Source organism: Hypanus sabinus, chromosome 17, assembly GCF_030144855.1.
Source record: "Hypanus sabinus isolate sHypSab1 chromosome 17, sHypSab1.hap1, whole genome shotgun sequence".
Lineage (NCBI taxonomy): Eukaryota > Metazoa > Chordata > Chondrichthyes > Myliobatiformes > Dasyatidae > Hypanus > Hypanus sabinus.
This window is the reverse complement of record NC_082722.1, coordinates 15,764,591-15,777,350: the sequence shown is the minus strand read 5'-3', so window position 1 is coordinate 15,777,350 and position 12,760 is coordinate 15,764,591. Positions and strand designations below refer to the sequence as shown.

The 12,760-nt window shown below is 43.2% G+C and overlaps 1 protein-coding gene across 3 annotated transcripts in view; it reads right to left on the bottom strand.

The window, feature by feature from the left end:
- Positions 1–8,283, bottom strand: part of rfwd3 (ring finger and WD repeat domain 3) — a 60,600-nt gene extending 52,317 nt beyond the window's left edge. Inside the window, exons 1-3 of one of the 3 annotated variants that reach the window (XM_059992596.1) lie at positions 8,170–8,283; positions 6,517–6,856; positions 2,041–2,243 (exon numbers count right to left, since the gene is read on the bottom strand). In XM_059992596.1, coding sequence (XP_059848579.1) covers positions 2,041–2,243; positions 6,517–6,854 — 541 coding nt within the window. In that variant the 5' untranslated portion in view covers positions 6,855–6,856; positions 8,170–8,283. The other 2 variants (XM_059992597.1, XM_059992594.1) reach the window with 2 other exon arrangements.
- Between the last annotated feature and the right edge of the window lie 4,477 nt (positions 8,284–12,760).

Here is a 12,760-nt window from a genome sequence, read left to right as displayed (position 1 = left end):
TTCATTCTTAACAATTCGATTGGGTATTAAGTGACAAGTCCAACACACACAAGATTTTATTTTCAAATGGGAATTGTCATTTTAACGTTTCAGACTCAATGGATTGGAGTTGATTTCAAATTGAGTTAGACCCACTTTCCATCGCAAGAGAAGCAATTGAGGAATACAATGCAAGGACACACATTAGAATCTATGAAAATAGTCTACAGAGAACAAGTCTCAAATGCAGTTTGTCAGTCCACACTTTCAAATACAATGCAAAATGTTGTCAATAAATTTCAAAAGGAGTGAAGGAGATAAGAGCAGAACCATCTCCAGTAATACTTGGGGGGGGGGGGGAGAGAGCAGAACTACCTCCAGTTATACTTCAGGGAGAGGGGAGGGAAAGCTACAAAGTAGATCATGGCCTGATAATAGCCCAGGAGAAGATAGCGTTATTAGATTACCTGGAACCAAGTGAAGTAATGTATTACGCAAATAAAAATGGACTCAAACGCATTAATTCAGGTTAAATGAAGTCAGATCAAAAGCTTAAATACCGAAAAACAAACCAGAGACCTAAAATTTAACTTAAAGAAGGATATTTTTAATGTAGAAATCTACCAAACAAGGAGCTAAAAGGAAAACTTTGAGGCGGGGGAGGGAGAAACAAAATTTAAGGTCAAAGCTAGGGTAAGCATGTCCTCTTTTAATGAGCCAAATAACTTTGAAATCTGCCTTTTTTTTTATGTTGTTCTCTTGATTCTATTGGTTCCACAGGAATGATCTTGCTCAAATCATAAACTCAAAAGATAGTGCTAGGGGAACTCAGGTCAGGCAGCATCAGAACTGAATAAACAGTCTATGTCAAGGGGGAGGGGAAAAGTTACTTCCACTTGCCCATTCACCTCCTCCCTCACCTCCATTCAGGGCTCCGAACAGTTTTTCTAGGTAATGCGACACTTCACCTGCAAAAATGTTGAAAACGCTCATCTACTGTATTCGGTGCACCTGATGCAGCCTCCTCTGCATCAGTCAGATCTGATGCAAATTAGGGGACTGCTTTGTTGAGCACCTCTGCTCTACCATTCTCCATAAAGCAGAATTTCCTGGCAGCCTACCATTTTAATTTCTATTCTGAAGTATCGGTCCATGGCTTTCACCACGATGAGGCCACCCCCAGGATGGAGCAACAACACCTCATATTCCATCTAGGTAGCCTCCAACCTGATTGGATAAAGAGCAATCTTTCCTTCTTGTATTTTCCCCCTCTCCCTTCCCTCTTCTTCTATTCCCCACTTTGGCATCTTAACTCTGCTCCTCACCTGCTTATCAACACACTCTGGCGTCCCTCCTTCTTCCCTTTCTCCCACGCTCCACTCTCCTCACAGATCGTCTTGTCCAGTCCTTTACCTTTCCCAACCACCTGTCTTCACCCATCACCTTCTAACTAGTCCTCCTTCCCCTACCCCCACCTTTTTATTCTGTTGTCTACCCCCTTCCTTTCCAGTCCTGAAGGTCTCAGCTCAAACCATTGACTGTTTATTCATTTCCATGGATGCTTTCTGACCTGCTGAGTTTCTCCAGTGTTTTGTGTGTGCTGCTCAATCACCATGCATGTTAAATAGATTAATTATCATGTGTTAATAGTTAAAAGTTTTAATATGATGAAATGTTGAGCAGGATAAACAAACATTTGCCACCCTTCCTCAGTTTAGGGAAACAGCAACTAGGAATGACCTTGTTCTACTCAAGCAAGGTAACATATTTTGACCACCTGCAAGTTTCTCATTCTCTCTTCTCCAATTCAGACAGGAATCTTTGAAGAACAGGCTGATTGGAGAGGGAAAGAGACAAATACAAACAGTCTATGAAGGTTATTGCTGTACAATTCTTCACAGGCACCAACCAGTGAATAGCTGGAACTAAATGCAAACATGGAATAAAGTTCAATGGATAGAAGTCTTATCCCCACTAAAAATAAATGCAAGACTCATTTACCTTGCAATAAGAAGTGAAATTGATTGATGTTAACAATGACATCAAAACTCCTTAACTCACCAGAGGTTGCCACAGACTCATTTCCTCCATAGTCATCCTCTATCTCTGTGCTGCTGCCACTCTCCTCTGATTCACTGAGATCGGTGCTCTGATCAGTGCTTGAATCTTCACTGCTCACATCATCTGCTCCATATTGTGCAAGCCCGTCTGTTGCTGTGCGCTGTCGGGTATTAACCCGAAAGTAGTTATCCAGCGCCCCAGACCTGGAATCAGCGACAAAAAAACAAAATCACACATGTAAATTTTATTCCCCGTCATCAAATGTCAGAATATCTGAGTCAAACGTCAAAGGCACATAAAAAAGGATTTCAAATTCAAATCTCTCTCCTTCAAATCAGTGGATTTTTCTTAAGCTCTCCTGCTGAGAGCAAAATCTTGGTCACCATGAAGCAGTGACATCAGCACTCAGTAGTACTGATCTTCTTCAATAAAGTTATGCCTTAAGAAAATTTGTCAAATGAAATTACAGCGATAGGTTAGAAAAGTGTGCTTCCCCAGAAGCAGCTTATCAATAAAATTTCTTTGCAGAATAAAACAAAATGGATTAATCCATTATTGCTGGACAGATAAGCAGTGCACTACATGTTGGGACAGTCCACCATGGGAGCAATTAATTATCGGGTAGCCAAAAACAGAATTCAAGCAAGCAAACAAAATAATTAGATCTCAGCCTAGATAAACCACCAGTACTCATATTCTATCTTGCACCATATATTCATATCTTGTTCTGACATTGGAGGGTCAGCATTGTTTCGTCCAGGACTCCTCCTGTCAACTTCAACATTCTTCAGAATAAACAGCATGGAAACAGGTGTTCTGCTCCATCTCACCATGCCAACCATGCATTTAAGCTAGTCATAGAAAAGAACAGAAACATCTAATCATTTGGCCCATCTAGTCCATGCCACAACCATTTAAACTGCCTACTCACATTGGCCTGCACTGGAACCATAGCCCTCCACATCACTACCATCCAAGAACCTATTCAAACTTCACTTACCCAACTTTAAAATCAAGCTTCCGTGCACCACTTGTGCTAGCAGTTTGTTCCACACTCTCACGACCTGCTGAGTGAAGTTTCCCTCTCATGTTCTCCACAATTTTTTCCACCTTTCACCCTTAACCCATGACCCCCAGATGCAGCCCCACATGAACTCAGTGGAAAAAACCTGCTTGAATTTACCCTATCTATACCCCTCAATTTTGTATACTTCTATCAAATCTCCACTTAATCTTCTACATTGAGGAATAAACTCAATCTTTCCATACAATTCAGGTCCTCCAGACCCAGAACATCCTTGTAGATTTTTTCCTCTGTACTCTTTCAATCTTATTTACATCTTTCTTGTAGGTAAGTTATCAAAACTGCAGACAATACTCCAAATTAGGCATCACCAATGTCTTATACAACTTCAAAATAACATCGCTTTCCTGTATTCCATACCTTGATTTAAGAAGGCCAATATGCCAAAAGCTTTCTTTATGACCCTGTGACACTACTTCAACTAATTACGGACCTGTATTCCTAGATCCCTTTGTTCTACCCCACTCCTCGGTGCCCTGCTGTTCAGTGTATGCTCTAACTTGTTTGGTCCTACCAAAGTGCAACACTCTGCACTTGTTTGCATTAAATTCCATCTGCCATTTTCCAGCCCATTTTCCCAACTGATGCAAATCCCTCTATAAGCCATGACAGCCCACTAAAACTCCCCATCTCGGTGTCATCTGCAAATTTGCTGATCCAGTTAATCACATCATCCAGACAATCGATATAGATGACAAACATCAACAGACCTAGCACCGACCCCTGCTGCACGCCATTACTCACAGGCCTCCATTCAGAGAGGTAACTGTCTACTGCCACTCCCTGACTTCTCCCACAAAGCCAATGCCTAATTCAATTTACCAACTCATCTTGAACACTAAGTGACTGAACCTTCCTGACTAACCTCCCAAGTGGGACCTTGTCAAATGCCTTGCTAAAGTCCATGTAGACAACATCACTGCTTTGCCTTCACCCACTATCCTGGTAACTTCCTTGAGCTCTAAGATTGGTGACTTACCACACACAAAGCCATACTGACTATCCTTAATCTTTCCGTATCTATCTAAATACCTAGACATCTGGTCTCTCAGAATACCTTCCAATAACTTTCCCTCAGCTGATGTCAAGTCTCACCAGCTGATAATTTCTTGGTTTCTGTTTAGAGTCTTTTTGAAAGAGCAGAACAAAACTGACTATCTTCCAATCCTCTGGTACCTCTCCTGTCACTAAGGATGATTTAAATATCCCTGCTAGGGCCCCAGCAATTTCTGCACTTGCCTCCTGTAGGGTATGAGGGAACACCTTGTCAAGCCCTGGAGATTTATTCACCCTGATTTGTATCAGGACAGCAAACACCTCCTCTTCCGTAATCTGTACAGGGTCCGTGAAGTTCATGCTACTCTGCCTCACTTCTATAGACTGTATCCATCTCCTGAGAAAATAGAGATGCAAAACAAATGTCTTTGTCTCTCCCACTTCTTTTGGCTCTCCACAAGGATCACCATTCTGATCTTGCAGAGGCCTAATTTTCTCCCATGCAATCCTTTTGCTCTTAACAGAAGAATCCCTTAGGATTCTCCTTCACCTTGTCTACTAGTACGTTCATACCTTTTTTTAAAAAAAAAGCCCTCCTGATTCTCTTGCATCTCTTATATTCCATAAGCACCTCATTTCTCCCATCTGTCTATACCTACTCTTTTTTTTCTTAACCAGGGCCTGAATATTTCTTGAAAACCAAGGTTCCCTGCACCTATTATATTTAATTCTGACAAGCTTTGCACCCTCAAAATTTCACTTTTAAAGGCTTTCTACTTACCAAGTACACCTTTGCCAGAGAACAGCCTGTCCCAGTCTACACTTGCCAGATCCTTTCTGATACCATCAAAACTGGCCTTTGTCCAGTTTAGAATCTCAACCCACAAAGCAGACCAGTGGAATTGTGATCACTAGATGCAGATCTCCCATACACAAGCTTCTGTCACCAGCCCCGTCTCATTCCCTAATGACAGGTCAAGTATCTCGTTGGGGTCTTCTCCATACAGATTAAGGAAACTTTTCTGAACACATTTGTTTAACTCTATTCCATCTAGTTCTTTTACAGTATAGGAGGCCCAACCAATAAACGGAAAGTAAAAACATCACCTAATGTTTCTTGCAAGTTTGCGATCTCTCTACAAATATGTTCTTCTGAATCCTTCCAACTATTGGGTGACCTGTAACATACCCCATTAACATGGTCACAACTTTTTTATTTCTCAATTCCACCCATAATGTCTCACTAGACAAATTCTCCAGAGTGCCCTGACTGAGCTCTTCCGTGCCATTTTCCTGACCTGTAACATCACCCCTCCCCTTTAACCCCTCCCACTCTGTTGAGTCTAAAACAACGGAACTCCGGAAAGCTGAGGTGCCAGTCCTGCCCCTCCTGCAACCAAGTCACACTAATGGCTACAATATCATAATTCCATGCCCTGAGCTAATCTTGCATTAAAACCCGAGCTTGTATACACAGCTCAGGACACCAGTCACACAATGCTCAAAACCTTCGATTCCCGACTTTAACTGAGGTCTTACCGACATTTGTCTCCACAGCCTCTCCACTCTGGTTTCCATTCCCACTGCAACTCTAGTTTAAACCCCAATGTGCAGCACCAGCAAACCTACCTGCTAGGATATCAGTCCCCTTCCAGTTCAGATGTAAACCATCTCTCTGTACAGGTCTCACCTTCCCTGGAGAGAGGACTCTCTTCCCTGGAGAAACTCTGACCCTCTCACTCCTACACCAACTCCTTAGCCAGGTGTTGAACTGTATAAGCTTCCCATTTCTGGCCTCAAGCACATGCCAAGGGTAGCAATGCTGAGATCACAATGCTGGAGGCCCAGCCCTTTTATTTAACACCCAACTCCTTTTGCAGAATATCATCACTCTTCCTACCCATATCATTGGTACCTACTTGTCTGCACCCAACCTCGATCTGAGCCCCACCTTCAGCCACTATCTCAAACTCCAAGAAAATCCCATTAGACCAACATTGACAAAATTCCAAAGGTGGAAGGTTATCAGATGTTACTGTATTATTTGATTATAGTAGAGTTCAGCACTGTGACAAAACAGCACAATAGAGAAGTCTTGCAACAGCAAAACTGAAAAAAAATTGTGGAATTCAGATGTTGTTCACCATCCATAAATGGACAGCGGCAAATTTGCAGAGTCCCAAATTTACAGAAAGCGCTTTTACAACACCAACAGTCCTTTCAATCAAACCATAGTTGTGTCAGAACCGATGCAAGTTAGAAAATAACATTAGGAGCACAATTAAAAACATTGGTATAGATTCCTTCAGAAAGCTAAAATAATCATGATTAATTCTAAGCCCAAAAGTTAAGCCATAGCCATTAGATTCTCAATGATTTGTAGCTACAGGAATTACCTGGATGAAGCTGATCTCTGAGAAGTGTTTGCACTTGATTGGCGACGACTATGCCTCCTGAACTGTCTACGTTGGTGACTAGGTCTCTGCCCAAGTGAAAAATGTTGGGCTACTGTTCTCAGTGCACCTTGCAGCCTTTGAAGTTCCTCAGTTAGTAATGCTGCTTCCAGCCCACCACGATGAGAACTTGGAGGGACTGCTGGTAAGGGCTCCTCACTGCCAGGATTGTTGTCAGTGCTTGGCCCTGTTGAGCTTGAAGCTGGGTCACGAAGTATTAACTGCGACGGAACAACTTCTTCCTCTGGCTGCATATCGACATCAATTACTTCTTGAGCCATTCCTAGGAAAGAGAGGAACACCTAGTGTCAAAAAGAAATTAATGCTGAATATTATATATTTACAATAATGAACTCCCAATGCAGATAATCAGAAATGTGGAAATAAGCACAAAAATGATTTAATGAGAAGGCTTCTGAGGGACATAAGGAAGAGGACAACAGAAATGATATAGAAGGTGAGAGAGAATGTAAAGAGAGAACAACCATGAAAGGAGATACAAGAGACTGCAGCTTCAAGAAAGCAACACAAAAATGCTGAAGGAACTCAACTGGTAAAGCAGCATCTATGAAGGGAATACAGAGTCAACATTTGGGGATCAGTAGACAATAGGTGCGGAAGTAGACCATTTGGCCCTTCAAGCCTGCACCGCCATTCTGAGATCATGGCTGATCATCTACTATCAATACCCGGCTCCTGCCTTGTCCCCATATCCCTTGATTCCCCTATCCATAAGATACCTATCTAGCTCCTTCTTGAAAGCATCCAGAGAATTGGCCTAAACTGCCTTCCAAGGCAGTGCATTCCAGACCCCCACAACTCTCTGGGAGAAGAAGTTTTTCCTTAACTCTGTCCTAAATGACCGACCCTTAATCTCAAACCATGCCCTCTGGTACTGGACTCTCCCAGCATCTGGAACATATTTCCTGCCTCTATCTTGTCCAATCCCTTAATAATCTTATAATAATCTTTCATTTGAACTGGAAAGAAAAGATAGCCAGTATAAAAAGGTTGGGAGGAATGGCTCCACTTTCCTAAAAAGGTGGAGGGAAGGTAAAAAAAACACATGCAGCAAAACTGAAACAATAACAGAAACTGCTGGAAATAGTCAAGGAACATCTGTGGAAAAAGAAGCAGAATTAACACTCTCGTCAGAAATTGGGGATTGGAGCAAGGAATAAAGGATAATGAACAAAAACGAAATAAAAGCGGCTGTGCAAGTGAAAAGACAAGAGGAGAGAGACCCTGGAGAGAAAAGTTGGTGGTGGTGAAGGAAAATTGAAAACAGCTAGGAAAGGAGAGAGGGAGAAGGGATCAGAGTGCCAGATATAACGAGAAGCCATCGGGCTGTGGCCAGGGACTGTTTGATATTGTGTCCGCCAAATGATCTGGGGGGGTAAACCTCTCACCTGCATTCCAGCACGGCGCCACACCGCCGCCTGACCCGAACAGTCACGGAACCCGGCCGAGGCCTCGGCCACCGGGAAAGCCGCTCTCCCGGCTCGGATCGCTACAAATCCAGCCTGGAACCGCACCGTATTGACGAGGATGCAACCCCCCCACCCCGTACCGTTACTCCCCAAGCCGAGCGCTTACCCAAAAGGGCACAGGCCCACAGCCCGTCCAGCTTCTAACTGAAAAATCCGCGCCACTCACAAGGCCGCTCGAAGCGCCTCGTAATTTACGACCAGGGCCAATAAGCGGGCGAATATGCATGTCAATCACATTCAATTGTCCAATCAATCCTGAAAGCGGCATGTCAATCAACAGCATTTGCTGCACGGACAGTGACGGTTGGAGGCCGCAGATGCAATTCACCGCCAAAACGCGGTGAGGTTTCTGTGCCATTGTGTTGAGGTTCTTTGTGTATTTCAAACAATGGCGACTACTAAGCGCATCATGTTGGAGTTGGGACTGACAAATGATAAACAAGAGTTACTTTTATTGAAATTACTGCAACGCAGAAAAGCGAGAAGACGTCGGAGGAGACGGTGTGTATGACCATTGAACGGATTGAGGCAGAAGAAGGGTGAATTTTCTGTGCTTGACTGGCCACTGAGAGACATGGAGATGCATTTCAAATATTTTCGGATGTTGGCAGGTAGATTTGAAGATTTGGTTCATCGTCTCCAACCATTTATTTCACACTAGTGTACAGTATGCCTATAGACATTACTCAGACACTGGCAACCACCATTTGAGTTTTAGCTTCAGGTGGAAGTCAACAGGCTGTAGCAGCTAGCTACGAACTGGCGTCAAGCACAGTGTCCTCCATAATTTCGGAGGTCTGTATAGCTTTACGGAAAGCATTGCAGCCAGAGTTCCTTCCCTGCCCTTCAGTCGCCCAATGGGAAGCTATTGCAGCTGATTTTTGGCGACTGTGGAACTTTCCGAACTGTGTCAGCAGCTTTGGACAGCATGTGAACATCAAGGCACAGCCGCACCTTGGGAGCGACTACTGCAACTACAAGGGCAACTCCATTGTCCTGATGGCTACCTGCAATGCCAGAAATTGGTTTATGTAGGGGGATACGAATGGGAAAGTGACAGGGACATCTTCAAGGAGAGCAGATTTGGTTATATGCTGCTTGAACACAAACTGAACCTGCCAATCTTCCTGGAACAGGAATCAAAATCCGACATGTAATCAGAACAATAGAACACTACGGCACAGTACAGGCCCTTCAGCCCTCCATGTTGTGCTGACCTATATAATCCTTTAAAAAAGTACTAAACCCACACTACCCCATAACCCTCCATCGTTCTTTCATCCACGGTCCTGTCCAAGAGGCTCTTAAATACCCGTAATGTTTTGGCCTCCACCACCATCCCTGGCAAGTCATTCCAGGCACTCACAACCCTCTGTGTAAAAAAAAACACACCTGATGTCTCCCCTGAACTTCCCTCCCTTAATTTTGTACATATGCCCTCTGGTGTTTGCTATTGGTGCCCTGGGAAACAGGTACTGACTATCTATTCCTCTCATAATCTAGTAGACCTCTATCAAGTCCCCTCTCATTCTTCTATGCTCCAAAGAGAAAAGTCCCAGGTCTGCTAACCTTGCTTCATATGGCTTGTTCTCCAAATCAGGCAACACCCTGGTAAATCTCCTCTACACCCTCTCTCCATAGCTTCCACATCCTTCCTATAATGAGGCGACCAGAAATTGAGCACAATACTCTTAAGTGTGGTCTCACCGGAGATTTGTAGAGTTGCAACATGACCTCTCTTGAACTCAATTCCCCTGTTAATGAAGCCTAGCATCCCATAGGCCTTCTTATATACCCTATCAACCTGCGCAGCGACCTTGAGGAATGTATGGATTTGAACCTCAAGGTCCCTCTGTTCATCCACACTCTTAAGTAACTGACCATTAATCCTGTACTCAGTCTTCTGGATTGTCCTTCCAAAATGCATCGCCTCACACTTGTTCGGATTGAACTCCATCTGCCATTTTTCTGCCCAACTCTGCAGCCTGTCTATATCTTTTTGTAACCTTTGACCACCTACAGCTCCATCCACAAATCCTCCAATCTTTGTGTCATCCGCAAACTTACTCCCCCATCCTTCCGCCTCTACATCCAGGTCATTTATAAAAATCACAAATAGCAGGGGTCCCAGGACAGATCCCTGTGGTACTCCACTGGTCACTGACCTCCAGGCAGAATGCTTTCCTTCCACAACTACCCTCTGCTTTCTTCCTTCAGTTGATGATGCTGTGTTCCCCCTACACAACAATCTCATTCGTCCCTTTCCAGTACGTCACAGACATTGAATTCAATGAAAATTAATTTCATGTAATAGTACTTGCTTTGTGTGATTTTATATGTATACACACATACATTCCCTGAACATGACCATGGCGAAGCAGGTGTATAATTACCCTCACTCCAGAGCCAGGCAGGTTATTGAGAACACATTTGGCATTTTGGTGGCAAGCTGGAGAATCCTCGGGCGACCACTGGAATTTTTGCCTGACAAAGTAGTGAACGTTGTCAAAACTGATATCGCTCTACACAACCTCCTGGCCTTCACTGATTAAGTCATCACTCCTGTGAGCAGATACATCCCTGCTAATTTTGCAGACTCAGATGCTACAGGATCACCTCAGCCAGGCGGGTGGTGGCAGGGGACACAAATGTTTTGGAACCTCTAGATCCACATTACCTTTCAAGGCACTGTTCCACCTGAGCTGCCATTGGTGTATGGACTGACCTGATGTCCTTCTTTCAATCACCCCATGGAATTTTGCCATGGCAGTATAACATAGTGTGTCGTGCCCAACTTAATCAGTAAACTGAAAGGACATAAAGTAAACAACTTTTGAATAAAAAAAAAGACCTGTTATTAAATCAAGTTGTTATTTATTTGCAGTAATGTGCACAATATTGTACAAGGTGCAAAGTGATATATTAAAAAAAGGTGCAAAGTTGTAAAGCACTGAAGATTACACACAGTTTAGAGCCCAAATATAAGTGTGGAAAATGTATAGTGTAGGAACTGACAAAATATTACCTTAATTAAATATCAAAATATGCAATTGTTCATTGTTTCTGCTGATGGCTCTCAAATATCAGTTTGTAGGGATCGAACATTGCCTGGGGCCTGTTCTCTCCGGCAGCCTCCACAGCATGTCTGCAACTGTTTGCCCAAACCTGGAGAGCTCATCATTTCCTTGCAACAGTCTATGTTGCAGTTCCACCCTATGTTCATCCAACTGGAGGACCTGCTTCTGAAACCAGTCATCATGTTCTTTCCTCTTCTTCTGTGCCATCCTTGGCTGGGGGAGGGACAGAGGAGATGGCCAGGGGAATAGAAAAGATGGCTGGGGGGGGGGGGGTTGCAGAGGAGATACCTCTCTACTTGATGATTCTGCACATGAAAATGGAATGTCTGGTGGTTGGTTTTCATCAGCAACTGAAGTGGTGGACAACCCTGAGATTGAATCATTCCCATCTTGTGATTATGAAAGAAATTGCAAATAGTTTCAGTTACTCATTGTAATTATACATACAGGCAATACATGTTTTCAGTGTTTGTACACGGATTGGCAGAGCTATGAAAATGAGAAAATGGCATATGGCTATATTGGCAAAATACTGGTTATTGCATTTGCTTCATGAGCAAGCCAGATACAATTACAGAGTATTACATATTACATGTTTGTTTCACGGAAGCGTTATCTTTGCACAGATCAATATGCTGTGTTTACAACTAGACAGTATTGCTAGCTTACTAGCTAGCCTAAACACGTACTACAACAGAGGGGTTTATGTTAAAAAGAACATGTTATATTTACCTGGTTGTTGTCATAATTTGACTCTGTTTCCTGGTGCTTAATATGTGGTGCCAGCCAGGAAAGAAGCAAATAAAACACGGGCACTTTTTTTCCGCCTCGGTCCCTGCTCTTCTTGGCGAGTCTTTTCCGGGTGCGCACGTACTTGTCCCTCAAGTTTTTCCATTTCTTTGTACATTCCGTGACGTCCAAACTGATGTTTGTGGAAATTTCTTTCCACAAATTTGATGCCATTTGGCAGTCTATAGTATGGCGACAAAGAGTCATACAAATGTACATGTTTTTGGACTTCCTCAATTAACCTCTCCTCGATTTGGTCCATTTTCCAACTCACATTCTTCTCTCTTCTCTCTCAATTTGAAAATGGTGGAGAAACAACCGGAAATGCGTAGGAGGAAATGTGATGCTACCAAGCGGACCAATCACAGTTGTTGCGGTCTGCGTTGCCGCAACACGTAATTACATTTTTGGGGAGGTGTGTGTCAGGCTACAGCGTACCTACAGTGTACATCTGATGCAGAAGCCTTTACGTGACAGTGTCAATGTATTAGGCCTGCGCAGCCGAATTCCCGATCACCATGGTTATCTAGTGAAAAGTTTATGACTGGCGTGAGATCAGGATGGAATCTGACAATGATCCTACCCCATCCCCTTTTTTTCTTCACTGTTTGGACTCAAACACAAGACTGGAAAGAGTTTTTTTTCTGTATCACTAGTCCATGCTGACGTTTAAGTTCAAAGTAACTATATTATCAAAGTACATATATGTCACCATTTACAACCCTGAGATAAATTTCCTTGCAGGCAGTCACAGTAAATACAAGAAATACGATAGAATCAATGAAAGACTGCACTCAACAGGACACACAATCAACCAATGAGCAAAAGGGA